The 27,364-nt window shown below is 54.8% G+C and overlaps 1 protein-coding gene across 1 annotated transcript in view; it reads right to left on the reverse strand.

The window, feature by feature from the left end:
• Nucleotides 1–27,364, reverse strand: part of dome (cytokine receptor domeless) — an 86,371-nt gene that overhangs the window by 32,796 nt on the left and 26,211 nt on the right. Inside the window, exon 6 of the mRNA XM_037215357.1 lies at nucleotides 10,039–10,144. Coding sequence (XP_037071252.1) covers nucleotides 10,039–10,144 — 106 coding nt within the window. The remainder of the gene's footprint in view (nucleotides 1–10,038; nucleotides 10,145–27,364) is intronic.

A 27,364-nucleotide genomic window follows, 5' to 3' on the forward strand; every position in this document is an offset into this window, starting at 1 on the left:
GAAAGGAGATAATGAGCCATGCGGCTGTGTCCGGGCTGACAACAGGCGACGGTGGGTGTCATGACGGCCGCGGCGGGCGGTGTGGTCGCACCGTCTCGTCTGACCGGACCGCCACCGGGCCGGCGCATCAGCCAGCGCCCAGCTGATGGTCAGCCGGGGCAACGAGGAAGCGTGCGGTCGCCTGGGCGCGGCATCATCGGTCCTTCACCGGGGCTCGGCGTCGGTCGGACGTCACTGGGCGGCAGGCAGACTTGAGCGCCAGCCTTGTGCTGGGCAACGGCTTCCAGAGCCGTCCTGCTCGGCGGCGGGTCTGCTGGAAGCCACTCATCTTACCCAGATGCACCGATCCACATCGCGATGACTCACCGAGTCATGGCGGCCAGCATACCTTGGCACGAGTCGCGGCCGTCTGTTTTGGTGCCGGGCCGCCGTCGACGTAGTCTGGTGCAGTGTCAGACATCGTGGACGAGCCCTCTGCGGCTCACCGCAGCCACCCCCGGCGTCTCGCTCCAGGGCGGCGCGGTGCGAACGGGCTGATACTTGAGCCTTGAGCACCGGCGGCTCTACCCCTACGCTGGCGCGCCGCCCGACAGACTGCCGACTCATCGTAGCGAGAAGGCGCCGCCTCCCTCCCCTCCACACAGCAAAAAGCAGGTGGGGATGATTTTCTCGTACTTCTCCTGAGCCACCAGGATAGCGAAACGGGGGTCACCAGAAACACAACATCGGATAACACACATACTTCAATGACGATTCCCCGAAGGCACAGCTCGAGCCGGGCCGGAGAGCTGCCACTTTCTCCAGTGGCGAGGAGCGAGCGGGCGGCAGGACGGGGGGGGGGGGGGATGGGAGGCCGCCCGCCCCAGACGAGCCGGCCGGCCGTATCAGGGCGTGCGTGACCCGCTGGAGCAGTTCGGCGCGGTGTCGCAACCGTGCAGCGCCGTGCTGTTGACACGAGAGAGGGGCCTGCAGGGCGTCCGCGAGCATGCCACGGAGGAGGCCATGCGCGCCCCCGGCCTGTTACACGGCCGCCCTGCAGCCGGGTCGAGGGGCACGGAGGCTGCAGACGCGACAGACCGCGCCCCGCCGGCGCCTCCCGCCCGGCCGACGGCCGGCGGGGGTGGAGGTGGGGGGGGGGCGGGCAACCAACGGCCGGGCGTATTTCGAAGCGCCGGCCCAGGTCGGACGAGGTCGCTCAGCGCCCTGGGGCCAGTCTGCACCCAAAAGCACGGCCTGGTCCGTTACGGCCAAGGCCGGGCGAGGCCGGCTCGGCGCCCTGGGGCCAGTCTGCACCCAAAAGCACGCCGGGCACGTTACCGGCCAAGGGTCAGGCCCGCCCCGGGGGCACGGCAGGTCACTAGCCAATGACGCAGCTCGGAGGGCAGGTTGCGCTGCCGCCGCGCCGCGCGCCAGAACAACATTCCCGGGGCCCCACGACGCGGCCACCGGCCCGGCGAGGCTCCAGGCGTCGGGGCTGGCTCTGCATTGAGCCCGGCCGGACCCCGGCGCGCCGCCCGGGGCCCCTGCCCCCCGCCACTGGCGCCCGACATGGCGTCGCCACCGCGCAGCAGATGGACGACTGTTTGGATACGGCGCCGACACACTGCAGGTCGTGCATTCCGTCGAAATCGGCCACGCCGCCGGCCGTGCCGCCGCCACCCCAAAACTAATAAGCAATGCCCGCGCCGGTCGAATTTGCACCGCCATCAAGGCTAAGGGTCGCCAGAAATATTTCCAGCAATTCGTACGAGGCTGATCGTACGGGTCGTCGCGCGGCGCCGCGCGACGACCGGACAGATGCCCTGAACGCGGAAGCGTCACCGACGCCTGCGGATTAGCCAGCCGCTTCTGAAAGCGCGAATCTCATGGGCTCGGCGGCGTGCGGCCAAGCCGACTGGGACGGCGGAGCGACAGCGGCCACATACCCGCGGCGCGGCTGCAGCCTGCAAGCAGAGGTGCCACCGTTCCGGGAAGTGGGCCCGATCGCGGCCGGTGCGCGCGCGATCCCGCCGGACAATGGCAGAGGAGCGCACGACGGCGGCGCTCGGCGGCGCGCGTCGGCAGCTCCGCCGCGTCCGCGCGCCGAAAGGCTCGACTGCGGCACGGCGAGCATGGCGAGCGCAGGGACGCGTCCGGCCGCGTCCGGCCCGTCGGCACGCGGAGGTCGCCCAAGGGCGGCACGACCTCGACCCGTCCAGCCGTGTCCTGTGATCGGGTCCAGACGGGCGGCGGACATCCCCAGCGCGGCCCGATCCCGGGAAGCGCCCGTCCCCCCACCCCCCATCCCGCGGCGACCGACGCGTGCGACGGCGGCCGGCCGGCGCCGCCCAAGCCCGCCGTGACCGCCCACCCTCCGACGGCCACTGAGCCCTCGCGGCCCCTCCCGTGGCGGCCCAGACCCGCCCCGGCCGATCGCAGCGCGGACTGTGACGGGCGGTGGCCAGCTCCAGGGCGGCCTGGAACAGGGCCGGGCCCGGCAGCAGAGGCGATCGTTACTAGCAGCGGAGTCGAGTGGTCCGTGCGGCGACGCTGGGTACGAGATTTAAGCGGTCGCTTCAATGGACGCCGTGCGAACGGCAAAAATAGGACCGGCGCTCCTCTGCAAAGATCGCACGATTGCGTTAATCTGCGGACAGATGACGTTTATTGTACTCGTTCGCCGATCGCCCACGGCCTGCACGGAATGGAGACGTCGCACGAGAGCATTGTCGTGATATCGTGGCCGATGTTGCCACAAGGCCCGGTCAAGCGTGGAACAGCGGCGCGAAGCGTCGTGACGCGATGGGGAGTACACGCAAGATGACCAGGTCCTCAACCCCCGGGGAGAGTGGTGCAATCCCTAGATGCTGATCAAGTAAAGGCGTGCGAGGGCTTTGTGACCAGTACCATGGATTTCATGGAAATACGTGGAAGATTGGCTGGGTGCATTGGCAAACCACGTCGTTTGTGAAAAGTGACCAACTACACCTCGCGTTTCGAGACGTCAAAGAGCAAATAAGTCACAAGAAAAGGTGTTACATAATCTCCTGCACCATCTGGACAAAGGCAGGTCATTAGACTGCCATCTCGGCTTAGCCAAATTCATCAAGGATGTGATCCTAAGCCAAGGAGCACACCTGACATGGCCTAAGCCTGGCCCAGGAGCAGACACCTGACATTCCATCCGCCTCACATATCTGACCTTTAGCAGCGCACGGATCATGTGATGACTACGACCACAGGCTGCAGTACGACACAGCATCATGGGTGTACCTTTGGGAATGCGTGTCTATGAACAGTGAAGCATCGGAAGTCGGGCTGATCCATCAGCGCCCTGCTTGAGGTCGGTGGAGATCCGTAAAGCCAAAGCGAGAAGTTGGTAGGCATACGGCTCACTGCGTCTCTACATCTAACGCACCATGCAAAGCATACTGAAAGAAACGTCTAGCCAGAATCTTGGTACACTGCTCGGGTACTGAGCATACTCAGCAGGGGTGTTTAGAGCTGGTGCTGCTCCTAGCGTGAGGTTCGGACTGGATGAGCTCAAGGGTTACTCTTGCAACGTGTGATGCCGAGAAGGCCACAAAGACACGGCTTTAAGACGTATCGACTGTACGGTCATACAGCCACGGTGACGCTGTCGTGGACGGATTTTGTGATTGCCTCATGCGGAAGGTTTACATAAATGGGTGTGCATTCTTCGAATTCTCAACATTTCAATAACAAAATTGTCGATCGACTGTCGTTTTGTCTGACCAGCTAGTTTCATGTCGATACTCGTTTTTTTCGTCACGAGTCTCCGACGAGCAACCAGCAATAACACATCGCGTAACTATGGAACTATGTCTGCACACCAAACATACGGAGATCGAGCTCCGCTGTTCTGAGCAAAACATGTTCTTACCCGTGTACTGAAGCTGGCTTCCATCTGGGCTGTTGCGGATGAATGCTACGCCTGTATGCCCGAGCACCGGCGAGCCGAGCTACGCTACAACAGCCATTTAAAGTCTGGCTCGAATCTGTTTGGTCTGCTTTCTAGCCGGGCCAAACAACAGCAAGTGCCACAAACTGCTAATCACCAACCGCAGTTGCAATGCTCGGGTTGTGAATGCGTGAGGTAATGAATGAGCCAAAGACCGTACGACTCGGCGCAGAGCCTGACGCTGTCCGGTCAAATCGTATTCGGATTGATGTTCTGTTCAGTAACTTTGGTTCAGCATATTCAGTTTCGTGTGTTTACTTCGTTGCGTTCAGCCCCATGTGTTCAGTCCCGTGTGTGTGACCCTGTGTGTTTCAGTTCAGTATATTCAGTCCCATGTGTTGAGTCCCATGCGTTCAGTCTAGCGCGTCGAGCTCAGCGCGTCCAGTGCTGCGCGTTTCGTTCAGGGCGTTTCAGTCCGGTGGGCCCATTCACCGCGTTACTCACTGCCTGCGTCGCCTTCCTGCAGACAGCTCAGCGCTGCGCCGCGATCCGCGCCGACCAGCACCAGCGTCAGCACCAGCAGCACCGCGGCGGGTAGGGCCAGCGCCCCCGCCGCGGCCGTCCGGGGCCTCATGCCTGCGGCACAGGGCGACACGCAGTGTCAGGGCACGGACTCGGGCGTTGGACTCCGGCCTCAGCAGCGCACGCCGCGCCAACAGGTGGCCGGCGCTCCGCTTGATGACACGGGCTCGGTAGTGGTAGTGGGCGATACACATCAGCACAATACTGTGGCTGTGTCAGTACCAGCGATGGTCGAGTCATGGGCCATACATTCGCTGCACCCCGAGTCACAAGCACTCGGCTGCAAGAGATACCAATGCCACCACACACAAGAACGAACAGGAATTCTGAACGGCTGCACCGCAGCGACAAACACAGCGCACGAAAACACAAAGGCTGAGGCTTCGACGCCGACCGCCCCGGTGAAATTACTGTAAGGGGAATACAGCGATCGGAAACGCGACAGCCGCGTAGGGCACAGCGGCGGGGGTAACTACCACGGACAATGGAAGTTTCGCAGCAGTACGCCGTGGCAGCACAGCCTACCAAGTGCAGCGCTGAAAGGAACAAAGCGAGTGTTCTCCGACAAACATCGTGCAAGGATGAATAGGTCGTGGTCCCATATAAACTGAAGCTTAGTAACGTTACGCCTGTCACAAAAGCACAGGAAGCGTGAAACAAAGCGCTAAATATACATGCAGTTTCAGAGAAGCACTTCTGGTGCATGCAAACACGGAGAGCACGAGCATAGGCACGCGTAATGAGGGAGAACATTCATGCTATCAAGATCAGAAGCTACAAATGAGGCAGACCGCTCCAGGAGGACGACGCACACTCCACTTGACGGCAGATGAACGCATATTTGGGCCATGGCGGGCACCTCTTTCACCACGCGCTGTCCAAACCACATCAAATACCGAGGCGCGTAATGGTTTGATCAGCAGAGGCAGTTACGAGCTGCTGCGACCACTGGGAGGATTTGACTGGGCACGAGCTCGGCTCACGCACAGACCCAAGTCGTGACGAGAAAAACATCCGCTGAGGAACACTGGCAAACTGTACTGCAGTTGGTGATGACAGCAATGCTAACCTCCATTTGGGCTTGGGTACCACCAGTGTTCGGTCACACGCACACGCACACGCACACGCACACACACACACACACACACACACACATATATATATATATATATATATATATATATATATATGCATAATTTGTGATGGGTTTATTCATGCTCCAAATGCTCTTCCGGCATGTGGAGGGTCGATGGGCTCACGGCATACACTCCCTTCCTCCCATCCTATGCCTTTCATTTGCCTCCGTCAGGTACGGCAAACTGCAAAGCCCCGTCATAAAACAGCCATCAAAGCCATTTTTACAGCACCACCCTCGCTTATCCAGATCAACATAAAGCCCGCGCTCGGCAGCGCAGAAGTCCTGAACCACGTCCACCGATGGTTGAGAAGTCCGCGATAACGTCTATGACGGCCTGCTCGGATGAGCGCGAGGCACTGCACACGCTCGGACAATCAAAGCACCACGCCTGACCGGTGCGGATCTAGACCTCACTCCCCGGCCTTTCACCGATTGAAATCGCCAGCCCGACCCTTCCTTAAGCCCTTCCGAGGAGTATTCTCAAGTGCCGGAGACGGAACAGCACACCGGTCCCCCGGGGAGGCCGGCGCCCAGACAGCGGTGTGCACAGTGTGTCCCAGTTGCGTTATCTCGAGGTAGCCAACGAACACCTATTACTCTCATACCACCAGCACGCGGTGAAAGATCTTCACACTCGTGGTCCCCACATCGCAGTGTCATCCTCCTGGTCGGACAGCCGGCGTGTCCTACCGGGCCGGGGCGGGCCGGGGGCTCCCTGCCCAGGCCGGGGCGCCCGGAGGACGGCTGGTAGCTGCCGTCCAGGGGCCCTCCGGGGCCCCACCCGAGTTGCAGGGCCGTCCGACCCGACGCCGTACCATCGACTCCGCCTGGCCAGATGAGCGGATCCCTGGGGCCGCACACGGGCCGTCGTCACGGAAACCAGGGCGCAATGGCGACAGCCTTCTGATGGCCCGTCTCGGCAGGGACACAGCTGCGGGCTTGCGCAACGGCACGGCAATGTGCGTCACAGACAATGCGATGCCCTCCGAGCTGGGATGCGTTTAATGTTTAAATAGCTCAGCTCTAAAGAACCGGACTGAAATTTCGAAACGTAAATATTTAATATCCACTCGTTCCTTAGAGCTTTGCACCATCCCAATTGCAAAGAGCACGCCACGGCTTGTGCAAAGAAGTCGCCAGCTGCACCGTGAACAAAAATAGAAACGGTTAGCGCAATGACATTGGCCTAAGTCTGTCTCGTGTTGGCGGCGAAGGCAGCCGCCGGGGGCGGGGGGAGCGGAAAGCTTCATTTGCTTGTACATTTTGGCAAAATTAGGACGCCCACGGGGCAAATAAACATCAAGAGCAGGCCCCTCGGTGCATCGAAAGGGAGCCTCAGCCCATAAAACGTCTGACGCACACATTAAACAAAGAATCGTGCCCTACGACAACGAAGTGGACAAAAAAGACCTCTTGGCTACAGGGCTCGAATTACCCCACTCCCCGGGCGAAATGCGGGCTACGCCACCGCATGCATTTACACCACGCACCTGCTATTCAGGTCGCGGCATTCTAGTCTCACAGATAATTCCCCTTTACAATCTTTCAGCCCCACCTGACAGCTGAAGGATCTGTTCGCGCCACACATGCAATGCCACGAGGCAGCCCCTCTATGGCTTTGCCTGGCTCGGTTTGCCGAGCCGCAAACTCGAGCCGCTCACCCCGCGCTGCACGCGACGCCATGCGCACTCCACCAGATGAACGGAGCGCCTGGCTGAATGACAGCGATCAAATGTCGCGTTACCACGCGCGCATCCGCCGAGGGGGATGGGGAGGTGACAGCCGGCGTGAGGCCCGCTCCAAGGAGGCTAAGGAAGCATCCTCGGGCCGGTGTTATGTCGGGTCCGCGCTCAGGAGCCGTGCTTTATTGAGGCTGAATAAAAAATAAAGCAATGCATTGAAAAGGGTGGTGAGGAGCCGGAACATTCAAAGACAACAAGCCAAGATGGTGGCTTACTCTGCAACAAGAGAGCGGGTAGCAACTGACGCAATCGCGGTGCGTGGGCGCCATGCCTGGCTGGTGATACGGCACGGCGGCCTGCAGAGCGGCACTGGGTGCTGCCCGGAGCGAGCGCGACCGGAAGCCTGACCGACGTGGAAAGGTCAGTCGCGTCAAGCGGGGTCCGGTCCGGGCGGCCCAGGTCAAACAGGGTCAGTATTGTCCAGACCGGCCTGTTGTAGTACACAAAGGGCAACATTTTTCGATGAGCTGGATTGGCGCAGCTTGGGCGGTTGGTTTGGGGAACACCAAGCAACTGCTCTGAACTCTTGTCACCCATGTAAGCCGTAAGCTACCTCCACCTCACGACCACTGGTGCAGAAATTTAAGATTTACGGTTAAAATGGGGGGACAACAGTCACCAACTTCTCATTGTTCCACAACTTTGAATTTGACAAAGACACTAGCTAGCGTTTAAGACCAAAGAGTTTTGGGCTTTGGAGAGCTCTTCGCAAATTCGTTCGATCTTTCAAATCACCATTTTGTGTGTGCCCTGTTGAAATGTAACAACTGAATCGTCTGCATTACTCACATGGTAGGCGTACAACTTTTCACATCCTCTTATACGCGTGCTTATGTCCTTACAACATGAGTGAAGTGGTGGATGTATAAAGAAGGTGAGATAATCTTGAAAACTCAACCCGATACAAAAAACCTGATTAGAAACATCCAATGAATCAACAGAGAGCTTACTAACGACCAGAATTCCTGGCTCAATGGTCTTTAATACATGCTTAAAGAAGATAGATTGCTTACATACAAGAACATACATATATATGTATTCGTATATGCAAGCAATCTATCTATGGCAACCTATTCATAAGATAAATGTATATATATATAATATATATATATATATATATATATATAATATGTCACACGCATGCCCACTAGCAACCGCTAACACGTCTTGCTTGGCTTCAAACCGGCAGGACTTTGGCGGACATGAGAGCTGTCGGATGTCATCATGCAGATGACGTCAAAAATGAAGCCAATGAAACCGGACACTTTGGGCAACCTAAATCAATGAGTGTGATCGTTGGAAAGCTCGCCTTCCATGAGAGGACAACAGGATGCTGACGTCCATTGGCGGAACATTCGCGCTAATTCGCACACAGCATTGCTTGAAAGTTGTCCGACTATGAGCGCGACCAACTCCAGCGATATCCGTGGCCAAGACCGACGACAGCTGTGATTCACGGCTTTGGCGGTTGAGACCAAGGCATCGCGAATAACACAGCCATTTCGCCGATGCCGGTCACAATGAACGGGATCGTGTGCTGGCACATTTCGGATGGTTCAGTCTCTCTCGGTTTAGGTCGAGCATCTTATCTTCGACATGGCTTTCGGGAAAGTTGACAGTACTTCAGACGCATCCGAGCGGCGGATAGTTCTGAGGTCTGATAACGGGTTGTAGCCGGTACATTTGTCTACACTGTGCAGCTCCTGCCACGTCTTCATCTGAATTGGTTGTCAGGATCTGGCATCTGTCATTAACACACCCAAAATGGTCATATCTATGCCTGGCGCTCGAGGGAGAGGGACCGCTGGCACGCAACGACACACACTTTTGCCGACCATTGCTGGTATTTTCCTCCATCCGAACATGTTGTCTCGTGCCACTGCTCCACCAGATCGCCCAGATCAGGACACAGTTTCGACCGCTTTTCAGCAGCTCTTGATGAACTTAACCATTTCGTTTTTTGTCAGCCGAACGGGGGGAGACGGCCGTCGGGGTACTCCGACAACTTTGAGAAAACGCGTCACAACAACCAGCTATAAGAAAATGCCCAGCCCAGCTTTTCGGGAACGACGCTTCTGGTTGCTGCATACTGCATGAGCCCACGATCAGTGAAGGCCAAGGATCAGAGAGACGCGAGCCTCCTGGAAAGCCTGCTGGTCGTGCCAGGCCAGTCCGGCGCACAAGTCTGAATTATGTCCTTACACCGCCCAGGACTCGTCTGGTCTGCTGCCACGATGGTAACAGTTACGGACAACAAATTACAACAACAACGAGCAAGGGGTTTTTGATGGACGTCACCAGCAGACGCCGCCACCACAGCGGCGTCAGCAGCTTGTCAATCGCCTTCCAATGACCCGGGAGAGTGACGCCGATAGTGCAATCAGCTATCACGGCTATCACGGCTCAGAGGGAGACGGCTTGTCTCTATCGCTGCACGCTCAGAGAACGGGGCCGATCAACGGCCACATCCAGCTCCACGGAGCGTCAGCGTGCGCGGCCCGACCTCGACTCGAGGCCGGTCAGGGTGGCGAACGCGCGGCTCAGCCGAGCGGCCGCCCGTCCCACGCAGCGCCCCTCCGCGGCGCCAGGCTTCACGCCGACGCCAGCGAGCGGCACCTGCAGCAGCCGCTGGCTCTCCTCGTCTCGCCCACTGCCTCGACACGACCCACACTCACCTCCGACCCGGTCCACTCCGCCGCGGTCCGTCCGAAGCGCGCCCGCCGGCAGCGACCGATCCGCGACGCCCCACTCGCCGGCACCCCCCACGGCGCACACCGACGACTGCGGCGGCCGGCCGCGCGCGGCGCGCGTCCCGTGGCCGGCCGCGCTGGGACTCCCCAAGCCGCCCGGCCCGTGACGTCACACGGCCGCTCGGGAGGCCACTGGGACCGGCGCGGTGCGGTATGGAGGCGGGGCGGGACGCGGCGCGCACCTGCGACCGGCCCGGCCCGGCCGCGACCCTTGTTGACAACCTCTGGCGCCCTTCCCGGAACTGGCGGCGTCGGGCAAGGGCACACCGATGGAGGACGGCTGTCAGGACCCGGGAACGGGGGCAGGACGGCTGGCAGGACGGCTGTCAGGACCCGGGAACAGGGGCGAGCACAGAGCGAATTCGAGAGGACATCGTCAGCGTCAGCTCCCGGGGTGCCAACTCCGACACTCTCATTCTCACAGCCTGGGCCCGTTCCAAAAACTGAAATGAGCGATTGGGACTAGCAGCCGCTTGTGATACCAACCGATATCATGTAATGTAGGATGTAGTGAAAAATATGCGTTCATTTTAGACACGCGTGAAGTTTGGTCACAATTGTGGACACAGCTATGGCGGTGATTGGAATTACTGTGGACACCCCTTACGCCAGTAGGGGCCTCAGAAACTTCGCTGTTGTTGCTTTCTTCGATCAAAAATCAGCCATAATAGACTGCCGCATTGGGTACAAATGTGACAATTTTTAACTGATCTGAATAAAGGCGGTTATTCTGTGAAACGGAACTAAAACTCATACGAACTTACTTAACATTTGAAACAGTGATAACGATGAATCCAACCTCAAACGCAGCCCACACGGGCAAAACACGCGTGGACAATCTCTTTTCGGCTACAATTCCTAAGATTTAGAGGCCACATCCTGGAACGCGGACCTCACACTCAATTTTAATAGGCCTATCTAGCGAGGTATGAGTACAATTAACTTTCAGCCATCAGGTATGGAATGTGTTTGTGAATGGCTCTACCTCCTTCATTCAGCCATCGCAGAGTCCCTTCCAATTGCAGAGCTCCCTTCCACTCCCCCTCCCTCACGCACAGACCGGGCGCGCCCCTACACATCGCAGCCACAAGGGGACTCCAGCCTCGGGCGGCATAGGGGGGAGCGAACTCCTCCACCCCCAGACGGCTCTGCTCTGAGAGGAGTCCGCTGGCACCAGGCGACCGGGGAGCGGCCAAGGTGCCGTCCCGGCGACGCCAGGGAACAAACGGACCGAATCGCGCGCCGCACTCAGGTCACGAGCGAGATCGGGTTCGGCACGGCCCCCGGGAGTACCGTTCGTCCGGTTCATATTCGAAACTCGATCAAATGGTCGGCGACTCGAGATCGTGCCAGGTCGCGGTCAGGCGGTCCACTGCACACGCCCGTGCGGGGTCAAGGCGACAAGGGCGGCGGCGAGAGACCAGAGGCAACCGCTGTTGGCTGCCAGATATCAAGGGGTGAGTTGCCATCAGTTCACATGGCCATGGTGCGACACACGACGGTCCAATAGCACGCAACGCGAAGAGGCGTCACCGGTGGCCCAGGGAACGCTGAGCCCTATCAGACCAGGTCCCAGAGTGGAGAGTGGCCATGGGATGATATAGGACGATGGGAATGACACGACTGGCATCGCCGTTGACAGCGGCGTGCCGGAGGCCCACAATCAACCACTGGACGGGGCAGCGCAATAACGCTTCATGCAAATCTATTTTGAGTAGCCAAATTCCCTGACGTGTGATATCCTTCCATGAGGCCCAATCCTCATTACCAAGGCGTCGTCTCACTGGCCGGCTCGCAGATGTGTCCGTGCAGGCACGCAAGACCTGCAGACTTGGGGATCCAAACACGTGATCCGTCCAATCTGCACCGTGACGGTCAGCCCCATTTAAAACATCTTCAGAACTAAATGACAGCGCCATAAAAACATGTATGACTTGTACCACTACTACCACGGCGTCGCAAACAGCACATCACGTATGCCACCAAGGTCCGACTTCCGGCCACGCACGTCACAACAGAACGTCTGGTCGGCTTCACGATCGCGCTGAGTGCGCCCCAAGTCCAGCGGGTGGCTGTCCGGGCAGGTGATTCACGGTCGGGACTACCCGCCGCCGATCGGCCGATCCGTGCGACGCGGCTCTGTCCCCAGCGCGTCGCGTCACCACCGCGTGACAGCTGTCTGTCTTGCGGTTGTCGCGCGAGGGCGCGCGTCCGAGTCGCTGCTGACACGGCCGGCCGCTCCAGCCAGTGCCGGAGAGCGCCGCGGCGGTCCGCAGGTGTACGCCGAGTACAGAATCGCGACCGGGACACAGACGTAACTCGCGTCACGGCCGGGGAGCGCCGCGGCGGTCCGCAGGTGTACGCCGAGTACAGAATCGCGACCGGGACACAGTCGTAACTCGCGTCACAGTCGCACATCAGCCGCTCCCGAAACACGGAGAGCGCACGGTACTCCGCAAACCAGTCGGGACGCGCACGGTACTGGTACTCCCGCAAACCAGTCGCAGTGGTATGATTAAGAGGTCACTGACTCCCTGGCGAATACCACCAGCGTTTCCTCCAGTCAGCTAATCCTTCGCCGCGCAGCGCTTAAATGCCTTACTCGTGCAACGATTTTCTCCAGCGGCGGAATTTCCTGTAACATTCATGCACAGAGCAGTCTTTGGTGCGCGCTGCCTGGGGGTCATGCGGACTCACGAACCCGCTGACCCCCGAGGGCATCCTGGCCGGGCGTCTCGGCCGACGGTAACTCGACGCGACGTGTTCTTACATAACAAAGCCCTCCGGACGTCCGCGGGGGTCAACGGGCGTACGTCTCTGCCACCGGCAGCCAAAGCCTGGGTGCGGCCCTCAACACAGATGAAATCACTGGACAACGCCTAAGCACGCGAGAACGCACACACTTTATAGCTACATGCCGTCAGAAATCGAGGTGCACCTGATACCCCGTGACCTCCGTCTCTCTCTGAGCTGCGCGCCACTACAGAGATACGGGTCCAGGCTCTCGTGTTAGAGGTTCGGTCGGAAGGCGACCAGGAGCCGCCGGAGACCTAGGCTCCGCAGACGGTTACGTGGCGAGATCAGCTTCCCTCCTGCCGTGTCCAAGCCTTCCCGACTGTCAGCGGAATCGGCCGCGCCTAGCTGCCGGCGGAATCGGCTGTTCTTGTCTGTCAGCGGAATCGCCCGCTCTTAGCTGCCGACGGAATCGGCCGGTCTCGTCTGTCAGCGGAATCGTCCTCTCTTAGCTGTCAGCGGAGTCGGCCGCTCTTAGCTGCCAGCGGAATCGGCTGTTCTCGGCTGTCAGAGGAATCGACTGCTCCTGGCTTTCCGTGGATTCGACTTCCCTCGGCTGTAAGTGGGATCGGCTTCCGTCGATTGCCAGTGGGATCAACTGTTCTTGGCTGTGAGCGAAATCGACTGTTTTTGGCTGTCAACGGTATCGGCTGCTCTCGGCTGCCAGCAGAATCGGCTGCTCTCGGCAGTGAGCGGAACCGGCTGTTCTGGCTGTCATCAGAATTGGCTGCTCCCGGCTGTGGGCGATATCAGCTGTTCTTGGCTGTCAGCGGTATCGGCTGCTCTCGGCTGTTAGCGAATTCGACTTCCCTCTATCGTTGGGCTCGTCTTTCCTCGGCTGTCATGGCATCGCCGGCCCTCCTGCCCCGCATCGGTCCCTAGACCGGAGCGAGGTCATCATTTCCACCATCATGTCGTCCCATCGTTATTCTCCGCTGTGGGACCTGGTCTGGTGGGGCGCACCGCGCTCCCGGGCCACTGGTGACGCCTGTTCGCGTTGCACTCTATTGAGCCGCCGTGAGTGGCGCCATGGTCATTTGAGCCGATGGCAACTTATCACTTGATATCTGGCAGCCCACAGTGGTTGCCTCTGATCCCTCGCCGTCGCCCTTGTCGCCTTGACCCCGCACGGGCGTGTAGCGTGGACCGCCTGACCGCGACCATGCACGATCTCGAGTCACCGACCATTTGATCATAAGAACCGGACAAACCACGCTCCAGCGCCCGGCCAGCCGGCTCGCTCCGCCGCCCTCCCGCCGGGGCCCGAGCGGTCTCCGCCGCCCCCCCCCCCCCCCCCCACCCACCGCGTCACGAGCGGCTTGCACCATCTGTGACGTGACGCTTCATCAGCTGGCGTCAGCACATCGGCATGGTGGGATGAGCGGCGCGATGTTGGCGCCGTTTCCACCAGAAGACGGCACAACTGGGTTTCGCTACCGCCGTGGCGCGCCTGGGACGCGCCGGCAGCCGCTGGTGTGGGCGGTGTCCGTCGAGGGAGCCACCCGACCCTGTGACCAAGTCCAGGGCCGAGCCTGGCCAGAGAGGCCGCACGCTCCCGACGTCTTCACGGGACCGGCCGAGGCGCAATAGCTGCCCGTACCAAGGCGACGAGCTTAATTTAGACGAGGCATGATTCGAATGCGGACGGAAATGAATTCCTCACGTTGCGCACTTGCAATCGCAATTTTCCACGAATTCAAGATCTGTGCAAGTAAAAGTGGCAGCGGCAATCTTCACGCTATCAGTTAATGCCAACCGTTCCAATTAGGACGTTACCTCGAAAGCGCCTCTGCACACAAATATTGATAAGAGATTTTACCATGGGGCAAATTGTTGCAGTCCCACCTGCAGTTGGAGATTAGCATGATGCGATCCTCGCATCGGCATACGCCGTAACGACACCATGGAACAAACGGCAAAAAACAAATGGCTTATGCGCGTATGTTGTATAGCATTCCTTCTAAGCCGAATACACATGACACGCTATTCATCGTTCGCGCGAGGTTCACTACCACTACAATATGCTTGCAACTTTAACATAATTTGGGAGCAAGCATGATTTTGCAAGTGTCCGCACCCGTGATCAATTTCTGAGATATGTGATTCAACGCCCGGTCCTGGCACTTATCCAACCCGTCTTCGGTCACTGCACCTATCCAACCCGTCTGAGCACTCTCGATCCACCAACCCTAATTCGTCACGATACAACAGCATACGTGAAGACATTTGAAAAACTGCATTAGTCATAGACGGATTAATAAAGTTGCATCAAGATGTGAGCCGATCAGAAAACAAATCAAGACAGGGAAATGGAATACATGAAGGGTGGATAATTCCCGCCACCTTTGAGGGTATCGAAGTTGTCCGCCGATCACCAGATGAACCATGCAGTCAGAGCCGGTGCAAAACAAATGTTCCATTGGTTCAGGCAATCAAGAGTACACAAGAAACGATCACAGAGCGCCAAAAGTTATCGGCCGTTTAATCCTCAGGCGTTTGAACGGCAAGTAGCCCGCAAAGGCAGTATCAATGATTTCACAAAACTCCCTATCAGTAATGCCTGGATTCGGGTGTGGGAACGATGCCACCCTGTGGCATCTCACAATGACAGCTGAGCACGATCCCACCGTGTGGCGCATATCACAATGACGGCCGAGCAGACCACACCGTGTCGGATGCTCTGGGGCGGCTGCGATCAGTCGGCGCTCCGCAAATGTGGCCAGGGCAGACTGGCGAAGAGCGCCTGTGCTTTGGTCAACGCCGGTCAGACGATTACGCACGTGTGGAATGAGGAATAAAGATGAGTGGGGGGAGGGGGGGGGGGTGAACATTACAGCCCATTTGTTAATACAGAATGTTAGATAAGACCCGTGTACATCTCAGTAATCCGGTCTGGCACGTCTTCCTGGCATTCGCCTGCTGGATTTGCGGCTGTGGAAGCATGACCCGGCCTCGGCGAAGACCGCCCGGCTTCCCACACTGGCATTCACGGGGTCTGGACCAAAACAGGAAGATCAGGCAGGCCAGGCTACGGACGACTCGTGGCGTCTGACGAGCATCACGACAGCCGGGCTCGGCGCCGCGCGTAGGCACGCCAGGGGCCCAGAAGAAAACGCCTTCGGTGTGTTAACTACCTATGAACACCACTGATCATGCCATTATGCCTTACACTTATTTAGAATATATTTGGCGGCTCCTATTTTGTCCCCAGCGTTCTCCCGTTCCTCGTGCCCCCGGCTCCTGACGCCTCGCAACTCATGTCGCACTTACTCCAGCTCCCGTGTCCGATCCCGTAGGCATGTGGGCGCACTGTGACCCGGGGCTCTGCGACCGCTGGGCTCCCCGGCTGTCCACACCCGTACGTGACGGGAGCGTTACCGCACGGATGAGATGGGGCGCTGCAAGCATGGCATGGCATGGCAAGCTTTCGAAGCCTTCAGCAAGGTTCTACTATCTTAAGAGGCACCAAGCACGATCGCTATCCAATATGTAACGGTTGCCAATGTACAAGCCCGCGAAACACGCGTGACCGGGTTAGGGATAGCCGCTCTTCCGAACGAAAAGGACCAATAAAAATCGCTAAATTTTTGCAAGCCGCTTCAGCATTTAGTTGTCATATCTGATGCATTCACCGACTTCGCATTGGCATCAAATTTCCAGGGTTTTAAACAGACCAGAATGCCAACCACACCAGAGACATGAATGTTCTGGCGTTTTAGTCGTGACACATTCCGGCACTCATTTCGAGTGTATTTCATTAACTCTTGTATGTGATGTGGCGGATCATAAATGTATGCATTTTTAGTGCAAAGTCCACACATTCTGTATAGATGTATTACAAACCACAAGGGGCGCAGCTAGAGGGGCCGCCTCCCCCCCCCCCCCCTCTAAGACCCGCAATTTTGGCGTGAATACAACGCACGGCTTCTTCGATTTCCTTACGGCCATGTTCGCTCAGCCTCGCCCGTGCTTCTGCCTCACGAACCATATGCATGTCGGCGCCCGTAAACAAACAAATTTCGTGCTGCCTGTTAATAGCCGGGGACGTAAATGCCAGGCATTTGTGCGGGGCAAGGGTGCAATCATTGGGTGGAAGAAGCAACGAATGCCGCCTTATTTCCCAAAACGGCATTTTATCTCATCCCACTTTGACCGTCAAATGCACCTTTTTCATTCAAAATACCGCTTTCAGTCCAGGCTGTCCACCTCGATTCGAATATGATCCTCCATCATTCCCCCCCCCCCCCCCCCCCCTCCTCCTCACGCCATCTCAGAAACGTGGTTATACCAATGGTGCGGGGAATAACCATGGAAAATGTCCGGGCTACATGGGCATACGAAAGATAAATGAATTCAAAGTAAGCCATGTGCTATTCAACACACATTTTTGAACAATGCGCTTTAGGCATTGCGTACACAAAACTTTTTCCATTGCAGGTGGACCGCGTCATAACCACCTCACCATCTCGGTTGGCAGATGGCACCGTGCCCAACTCAGTTCGAGTTGCACCGAGCTCAGCATCCTGGCCGTAAAATGATACGCAACCTGATGTGTGTTATCATTGCCGAGCCTTATCCATAAAAAGCTTAAATTACTATCACAGCCCAGTCCAACAGGTACATGTTAAGGTTACTTGAGTGATGTTGATGGAAATGATAATATTGAACACTTCGCATCCATTCACGAATACAATTTTGATGAACTCTGTACGAAATTGTGAGCTATTGATGCAGGGTCATGAGTTGCACTCAGATATGCTCTGCACATTTCTTATAGGGGGATGAACTTCAGTCCCTCCACTGCTTTTCAGCCTCCAACTTTGCCATGCCATTTGTATCGGACTGCGGAACATGCCAGGTTTCAAAGTGCCTCGAGCGAACATGAGATATGTGACGATATCCCGTTTGAGCCACAGACTTAGGCCGAATTCCTCATCCCAAATATGATACTGAGTCTTCACAACAGAAGCCGTTATCCCAAATAATATGACTTAAGTTAACGAAGGCTCCACATGTTAGCACCGGGAGCTTCCGAGAAGATGGACAGTTTACAGCCTTATTCCTGGAATGGCAGTGTTCATAGGAAACACAACATAATTTAGATGACGGTTTTGGAACCGATCTCATATCAATGCAATTTGTTTTCATGCCCACACCAATCTCGAGAGGCCATGTTACCATACACAGTGGACGAAAACGTAAAAGTGGTGAAAGGGTGGTCTGAACCAAAATCAGTCGTGATGACTGCACGGAAAACGACACCCTACGACGCAGAGAAGTCCAAACGGCAGTCAAAAGCATGAAAACCGACGGCAAGAACGGCGTTGCAGCACCAAGTGCCGAGGTATGAAACAAAGGGTAGCCTTGAAAACCTGACTGGTGAAGCCAGCCTAAGGAGACAAGCCAGGAGAACCCCAACGGAGATCGCAAAAGCAGGGGAGGCCTCGCTGCGGAACCCCACAAATCCACCCGTCGGCCCCGGCAGCATCAGACCGCGGCGAGGCCGCTGTGTTGAGGCAGGCAAGACCAGAGCTATGCGACCACATACAACGAATTCACATCACATGCCTTCACCAACCGATTACAACGCGCACACGCGCTACAGCGCCTGGTTCCTGCGCACGTGCGAATCCTACCCATCGTTCAGTGACCACATTCGGTTTGGTGATGAGCCACATTTCCTTTTAGACGGTGCAGTCAACAGCCTATACAATCGCCTTTGTCCTGCTGAGGCCATCGATCAGGTTCGCGAAGCACTACTGCGTAGTGAAAAGTGCGCCGCCTAGTGTGCCATCCGCTTTGGCCTTTTCTGCTTTTATGACACCTGAGGGGCTGCAGTGACTATAACGCCAAAACGACACTTCGCGGTCGTCGACAAGTTTTGCGCAGCCCTGAAGAAAATCAATGGTACGGATGTGCCGTGCCAAAGTCTTCAGCCAGATGATGACTGCGTGTATGGCGAAGGAGACGAAAAAGTGTCTTAGAGAGTGGCTCAGATGAACAGTAACTTCATTGAGGGAACCAAGCAGCTGGTCTATCCATTTCCTTGATTTCAGCACCTTTGGTCTCCATTTGAAGTCACAGATGCACGTGTAAGAAGTAAAAAAATCCTGGCTGTAAAAAGTGCACAATAGGTGGGAAAGCAACTGAGGCGTATATGTGTCACGCTGTCATTTTAGTAGTGAAGGATTAGGTGGCACAGTGGCTGGTGCATGGTGGGAGGTCATACAGAGCATGTGCTTTACCATCCAAGCTAAGAGTGACATGAGAGCCCAGTGGTGGGGTGCTGAAACACTGAATGCTCTTCACAGTGACATCATTTGTGTTGCAATGCAAATAAATGTCTGAAATATGAATTAACTTAATCCAGCAGCCCTCCCTGGAACCCCTTATGCATTCCTTCTTTTACTGTATGTGCCCAAAGGAAACAAAGCGTTGAATATTATACAGGCTGAAAATCTGTGGACCAGCCTCAGACTCTCACCAAATAACTTTCTTCAGAATGGTACAGGGCTACCATTAAAATTACCCTAATAAAGAGACAGCTGCCATCTCTGCCCTCCATAACTGTCACACAAATATGAGGGGCCTTGTGCTGCTACCGGAGTATCAAAAGTTGCATCACAAGTAGCACCAACACTGACAGAACCTACTGATGGAACTTGGCATGCCCTCAAGGCCTTAGGGGGCTTGACATCCTTAATGAATATGAGCTTGACTGTCACAGGACACAGTTATTAAAAATTCAAGACTTGCTTTACAGCTAATTAAAACATTAGCATGCTCTTTAATTTGAAGTCTATAGTACCCCTTGGAGCTGTTTCTTGATACTCCTGATTCTGCACAGTTTTAGGCTTAGGATGAGCTTGATGAATGATGAGTCATGATACATGTCTGCAATGTTTTAGTTCATAGTATTACGTCCATGGATAACTAAGCTAATAATTGTTGGCATAACTTTATATTTGCATGTTCAAAAGTTGCTCAATTTCACAAGAGCTTTATGCCTGTCCCCATAACACTTTGCAGGCTGTCAGATTAGATGTGGCACATGAACCACTGCCCACAATGAAACAATTGACATTCATGCCCGATGTTGCCACAATGATTCTGAGCAAGGTTGCAATCTGGTAAAAGTTGTGAAGCCCATTCATTTTGGATAATGATGAGCTACCAAAGATAACTGGGTAATACCTTACACAGATGTTATTTCATGAAATCACTTAAAGGCTGGGCAGTGGAAAACAGGCCAATCAAACCTTTAAAATATGCTGAAAAATGGTTTCTCCCAAAATTTGTCACACTTCCTCCTCTAAATTGGAAAAGCAGACCCTGACTTGTTAGAAAGGAAATCACATTTCTGCTAGCATATATGTGGTCATAAAAGGTATTCTCACAACTACACACAATTTAATAATATGGCATATGTAATGCAACAAACTGTTCCCAAGCTGGATATTAAAAAAACAGTACATCCATGCACAATTCTGAATTTGCTCACATACCTGATGCATGAGGAGCAGACGTAAAAATTGAATACTGAGTATTTCTTCTCACTCGGGTCTTGCAACTGACTTCCCGCAACTCAAAGAGCAGCTTCCGGCCTTCCTGAGCCTCTACCCACTATGTCCTGCTTCAGTAAGTCACTGGGTGTGGCACTAAATGCTTGCAACCATCATGTGTAACGCAGCACCACTGTGCACACGATCCTTATCCTTAAGTTACACCTAAACAACACCAAAACTACGCGCACTGGGTCCCTACCCACCCCACAACACGTTCCCCAGGTGTCTTACGGCGAATCCCGCATCCTGCATCTTTTTTCCGAGAAATAATCGAAGTATTTGCGACGGATGCATTTAGTGATGGACAACAGCCTGCGCTAGAAGCATAAAGGCTGCCTCCTACAAACGCGTCAAATATTTTCCGACATGCTGCTGTCAAAGACATTGCCAGGCCTCAGCTTACGGCTTACCTTCAGGAATTCTGTTAGAAGCGTAGGATGATGTGTTTTAATTCTGCGGCACGTTCATGCTAAGAACTTAAGGTACCAGGGAAAAGGGTGCGAATCAGGGATTTCCCTGGGACGAGATCTTTATAAAAGGGTGATTTTTTTCAAGATGCGCCCGATTCCAGAGGGCACCAAAAAGGAACGTAAACCCCTATTTTCAAGAGGCACCTCCTACCCTGAACGAAATCCTGGGACTCAGGCGAGGTGCCCCAAAACGTTTATTTCGAGGCATCATGACCTTTATTTTCCAGAGTGGTTTTTGTGCGTTTCACTGTGATAAAATTCGTAATCGGTACGGTCGTCGACGTTCGGCAAAGTGGTACAAGCGATTTCATTTTGGGGAGTCATAACCTTTAGTTTCCACTGACACCCAATTTCAGGGGCACTTCGAAGGGCCCAAAACCATTTATTTGAGCAGAAAACGAATTTCAGGACAAATTGCAATACCTGTGGCGCTCCATAGGCGAAATCGTGGATCAAATCATTTTCAAGATACTGCAAAGTTGAGGACACTTTTTGTTGTGAAAATGTTCGCACATTTTCATGGGAGGAATCCGAGATCGGCCCAGTCGGCGACGGGTCACGAGAACTTATTTTGGGGCATCATACCCTTCATTGTTAAGCAGACGCCCAGTCCAAACAGGCCATTTCAGGGACCTCACATTTTCATTTTCAAAGGGCACAAAAACTAGGAGCCACACGGCTTCTACGCCTTCCACCCTGACGAAATATTAAGTCGGACCTCTCGTCGAAAAAATATCCAATGCCTTCATTTCAGGCATCGCGACGACATTTTAGCAACTTGACGCCCTTCAATTTCAAGTGGCGTCAAAATCAAGGGAGCACAAGCATTTTTCCATGTTTGCATTTTCACGAGGAACCAAGGGCGTCACTATCGGAAGGACAGAAACATTTGATCTGTCTCAGGTCTTCAGGTCCCGAGGTCCCGAGGGGCCCCTTGGGCACCAAGGGAGCGACAACCAAGGTACCGATTGGAGGGTCCGAAGGGCAGGCCGGGGATGTAGGGATAAGCCAAAAGGCAATACCGAGCACTCCGTCCCGCGCCGGTCTTGGCCCTGGGGTCTCTTTCCCAAGTCGGGGCAGGGCCGGGCCTGCAAATGCTAATCCAAAAGAGCGTGCATTGGTCTGGCCCCACAACCTGTGCTGATCAGGGGCTCACAGTGCACAGCACGGGCCCTGTGTCGGCAATGAGCCCAAAGTCGGCCATGGGCACGTTGCTGAAGAGGACCAGGAGCGGCACCTCGAATGTCAAAAGGCCTCTTACGTTGGTCAGAACCCTCAAGCCAATGACAGGAGACATGAAAAATGATAATGTAACGATCTACATTCACTATGAGACAGTAACCTGTGCCAGTCGGAGGTCGCCAAGCAGAACGAGGGGCCCTTCGCACCGTTTTATCCAGAAGGTAGGGGTCGATAAGCCGAACTGGTGTCTCGGCGACAATTAGGCACTGAACTCCCTGTGCCTGTAAGGGATCCTTTTGCGCCAGTGAACTGTCCCTGCGTCGGTCCTGTGTCAGATGACCAGGTCAGAAGGTCTGGACATCTGGCAGGGTCTGAGGGATGCAAGAAATTCTCGTACTTCTTTAAGATGCCCATCACGTGCGACACATTATTTGGACATTTTCATGTTAACGACACAAGACGGGCTTTTGATATTCCAGTAGGTTGCTGTATGTTTTGCTTCAAGAAAGCATCGCGCCAAAAATCTACAAATTTTATACTTTTGCCGCTTTCTGCAACCATCACCAACGTTTCAATATTGGCGTTCTGACATATCGCTCGAATAGCATTACGAGTTAGACAATGTGTACATGTTATCGTTTTTGCGTTTAGCCATTCACGGGAGTGTTTGGATCTCCGCGGTGCCCGCCCTTTCTGCCAGGATGAGAAGCGGGCCTTCCCATATGGTCTCAAGCGTTGTAAACCCCCAATGATGCGCAAGCGTTCGCTGTGCGGTTAGCGACTTGCACAATGCAGCTTTTTGCAGGTTTCGTTTTACGTAAGCCATTGGGCATTGTGTTATGTAAGTGTTTTCTTAAATACTAAATTGTGAGTCCTCACAAACCCTTGAATTGTCTTTACTTCAAAAACTGATACGGTATCGGGTGACAGGTTCCATTTTGTGAAGGCCGGGCAAAGTATGGCGATGGCCCAGCCAAATACAAGGGGGACCAGCCCAACGTTGGAGGGGGGGGGGTGCAGCTCAGCATTTGGGGGCCCAGCTAAAAAGTGGGTTGGGGGCATGGACACTCAAAGAGATACAAAGTTCCACCCCTGGCACTACTTGCAGTACAGGCTCCTGGCATCACTGTTGGCACGCTGGTGGCTGTCGACGGCACGTTTACGTGTTATTTCAGCGCTGTTCGGTTCGCAAAACTCTTGCGCTTTGTTTGAATACGCAGAATGTAGAAGTCCGTGTCGGTTGCAGAAGAGGTTAGAAAGATCAGCTGAATCCGAGTCTATGAATATAACGCGATGCGAGGTAGTGTGCATCACGTGAAAGTTGTGTGGTGTAACCATTAGCCGTGGCAGGATGTTCTGGGTCGCGGAAATAATGGTGTGGTTGGCGTGCTATTTCGACGCTTCAAAGCAGGTGCGAGCCGTTCCAGTGACACCATTTCGCTCGCTACCGGAACGTATCGCACCAGTTCTCACTAGGTCAAGTCGGACGCTTCCTCACATGTCACCTCAGTGTTGACGCAGAGGAGACATATCGGTTGTTCAAGGTGACTACTTGTGACCGCTCATCCGTTCCAAGACCAATCTAGAACCTGTGCAGCAGTTAATCGCGGTTTACCGCAGGGACATCGCAGATTCTCCGAGAAAATTGGAAACCCACAACCAGTGTGGTCGGCCCCTGAGCGGTCGAGAGTGACAGGGAAGTCCAGCTCATGGGATCAACGCCGCCATTTCAACTTCCCAACCACCACTTCTTCCACTTCCCATCAGGGTCCACCTCCCAATCAGCCATAAAGCTGGGTCATTGTTTCTTCCCAACCACCACTTCTTCCACTTCCCATCAAGGTCCACTTCCCAATCAGCTATAAAGCTGGGTCAGTGTTTCTTCCCAACCACCACTTCTTCCACTTCCCATCAAGGTCCACTTCCCAATCAACTATAAAGCTGGGTCAGTGTTTCTTCCCAACCACCACTTCTTCCACTGCCCATCAGGGTCCACTTCCCAATCAGCTATAAAGCTGGGTCAGCGTTTTACACTGGTCGGGGCCCTTGCATCTGTCAGGGACCCACAGCGCCTAACAGAGGGTCCTGTGCTCGCAAGAACCCCGAGCCGTCTAAGGAAAGTGTTCGATGAGGCCTAAAGCGGTGTCCGGGCGGCCCATCGGAACCGACGATCAAAGGCCCGGATGGAGGGCATGAGAGCCTGAATGACTGGCTATAGGTCACATGCAAAATCGAGGCCCGCAAAGTTGTTACGCACAACGTAAGTCGGAGGTCCTCTTGCACCGCTTGAGGAATCCCTGAAACGATGCGGGTGACTAAGTTGTCCAGAGACCACGTACACCGAACAGTTCGCTCCCTGTCAGTCTGAGCCTTGGGGGTCCATTTCCCAAGCAAGAATAAGACTGGAGGCCACGAATTGCATTGGTTTGGGTCCATGAAACAATGGTTCGGTTCCCTGCGTCGGTCAGGGACCCAAATTGTCAACCGGGGGTGATACGTCGGCTAATAACTCCCAGTGGGCTTTGATTGAGGAGGTCCGAAGAGGTGCCAAAGGGCCCCTCGGGACGAAAGACCAAGGGCCCGATTGGGCCCGGGTCTTGCCCCTACCCACAGAAGCGCAAGCTGAAAAGTCATTCAGAGGGCTTCTATGAGGGCCCTCTTAAGAGGGTTCTTTATCTCTTTTATGAAGGGCCTTGACATGGAGCTAAATAATCGACTCCATGTCCGTCTAGGCCCTTGGAATCCATTCCTCAAGCAGGAACGAGGCCATGCCCGCGATTTACAATGCTCGAGGCAACTGATTCAATAGGAGGCTCCTGTGTTGGTCAGGAGACACAATGCCTAACAGGGGTCCTGTGGCAGCAAGTGGCCCCGAATCGGCCAGGAGCGGGGTTTGAGGGGGCCCGAAAAGGGGCGGAAGGGTCTCTTGAGGCCCAAAGTGGGGCCCTCAGGACATACCCGATTGGATGTCTGAAGGGTCCGAACGGCTGGCTGTGGGTCACATTAGAGACCCCCGCCCGTAGGGCCGTGATCTCCAATGCCTGTTTGTTTTGTTTCGGCCAAAGATCACCAACTCCGACAGTCGGCTCTGCGTCGGTCTGAGCTCTGGGGGTCCATTTGCCAAGCAGGGGCAAGGCCGGGCCGGGATTTGCACTGGATGGGGCCTCTACAACAATGCGGGTTCCTATATCGGTCAGGGGCCCACGGCGCCTAGCGTGGTGTTCTTTGTCAACAAAGGGTGTCGAGTCGGCCAGGGAAACATTTGCTAAAATGGACAAGGACGGGGCCTCAAATGACAGAGGGCCTCTTGCGTTGGTCGGGGATGAAGGGAAACCTGATAACTTATAATGAGTGTTCACACTGATACAATGGAAGGGTCCTGTGCCTGTCAGGGCCTCCAGTATCAAACGGTGTATGCTCAAGCAAACTCCAACATGGGTCCGGTGAGCCGAACTGGAGACTATGTGACAATTAGTGGACCATCTGCGGCGATCAGGGATGTTGCGTCAGTGGGGGTTCCTGCGTCTAATCATGGCCAACCGCGCGGGTCAGAGGGCCTCCCGTGTCAGGGAGGAGAAAAATGTGATTGATGCATTCCTCTAAGGGCATCCGAATCGACCGGGGGATCCGGCTCCGTGTCGCCAGAATGACAGCCGGAAAACACCTCGCGGTGGAGCGGAATACCCCTTCAGTTCTTGACCGGGAAGAATAATGTGCCCCTGATGTTCTACTCAAGGTGCTCCGTTCCCGGAAACAGACAAAGATTCGATTAGTGTTGAAACGAGCGGGTCAGAATAAGTTTAATAACGTACTAGGGCATTCCATAATTGCCAGAGAGTCTTTTTCTTTTGCAGAATCGACCAGTGAAACGACTTATGAAAAGGTTTCAGCCTGCGCGTCGGTAACCATGGAAGCAAGAAGAGCAATGGCCTGGGCTGTCTTTCCGTAAAACCAAACGCGTTGGCCATTGCAAATAGCACAAGGCGGCGGTTGACGTGCAAGCTAGAGCGACCGTCGTGGAATAATGCTCCCGAGTGTCTTAATAATTCACTCATACCGTTCAAAGATTAGGCTGGGCTTATCCTTTTTACAGCTTTGAACTTGTCCTCTGGACAGATCAACAGCTATGGCAACACGAAAAATAGAGGTTCTATCTTTACTCCCACAGCTCTACCACCAGGTTCCAGCACCACTTCGCGGTGGCGCTGTACAGGCCAATCTGCTTTTATTATCAATCTCATGTTAATACGAACTGTTTTGGCCAATTTCAGTCTAGAATCTACATCGGCGGGGTCATTAGCATGTCTGTAGGGCCAAGACAAGAATTATGAGAAGGCCTCTCAGTTTTATCGAATTGGAAGGAGCCCGCGGGGCCATTGTAAAATGAAGAACGACTACGATAGATTTCATGCAGTCATTTAAAGCAATTCAATATAGTTAAGGCAGTTCTGAAATTGAATGACTATGAGATTCAGGCAGCGCCGATCTCGCTGTAGCTTCTGGTTTCTCTTCTAGCTGTAGGAGATAAGAGCTTAACATTTCAAATGAAGCATAACCTCACAAGAAATGGGTCATTTCCGGAGACTTTTTGGGGCCTTTTCACGATCAAGAGGCCTTTTGTCAACTCTGTGCCCGCTTGCCAAGGCCCTGGCTGCGTGCCTGGCGTACAGGAGCACCTTTATAGCAAATTTGTGGAGTGACTTTAAATGTACGTGACTGAAAGGTGATAGTTAAGAATTTCAGCTGTACGTACAGAAAGAATGATAAAACGCGATGTGCTTTCATGACACACAAAACAGCTGGCTCGCCTTTAGTGTGTCAAACTCGGTTTTCAGTGCAAAATACCTGAGTTCTGTCCCCCCCCCCCCGCATTGTAAAATCCTGTCCACGCCCCTGAGCCGAGCCAAAGGGGTGAATGATCAATAGTCAAAGTTATTGGTAAAATTATCCGATATGCCATGTCATGAACTAAACAAGCCACATTAATGGGGAAAACAGCATTAAAAACGCCCTCCAAAAGGCGCACATAAAGGCATCCAAATCTCCGCATGATCGACGTTTAAGGCTTTTATAATGGCCGTGAAGCCTGCACATGTGTCCTGATGACTAGCACGCCCTAAAACATAACAGGACGCCCAAAGTCCTAAGGAACGACCCCAAGGCTCCAAGCGTGCCGCTGCAGGCTGGAAATATCTTCAAGGTTTCGGTTCACGGTAAAGGCCTTCGATGTTTCTCCCAACA

The sequence above is a fragment of the Pollicipes pollicipes genome, unplaced genomic scaffold, assembly GCF_011947565.3.
Source record: "Pollicipes pollicipes isolate AB1234 unplaced genomic scaffold, Ppol_2.1 Scaffold_3447;HRSCAF=4054_pilon_pilon_pilon, whole genome shotgun sequence".
Taxonomy (NCBI): Eukaryota; Metazoa; Arthropoda; class Thecostraca; order Pollicipedomorpha; family Pollicipedidae; genus Pollicipes; species Pollicipes pollicipes.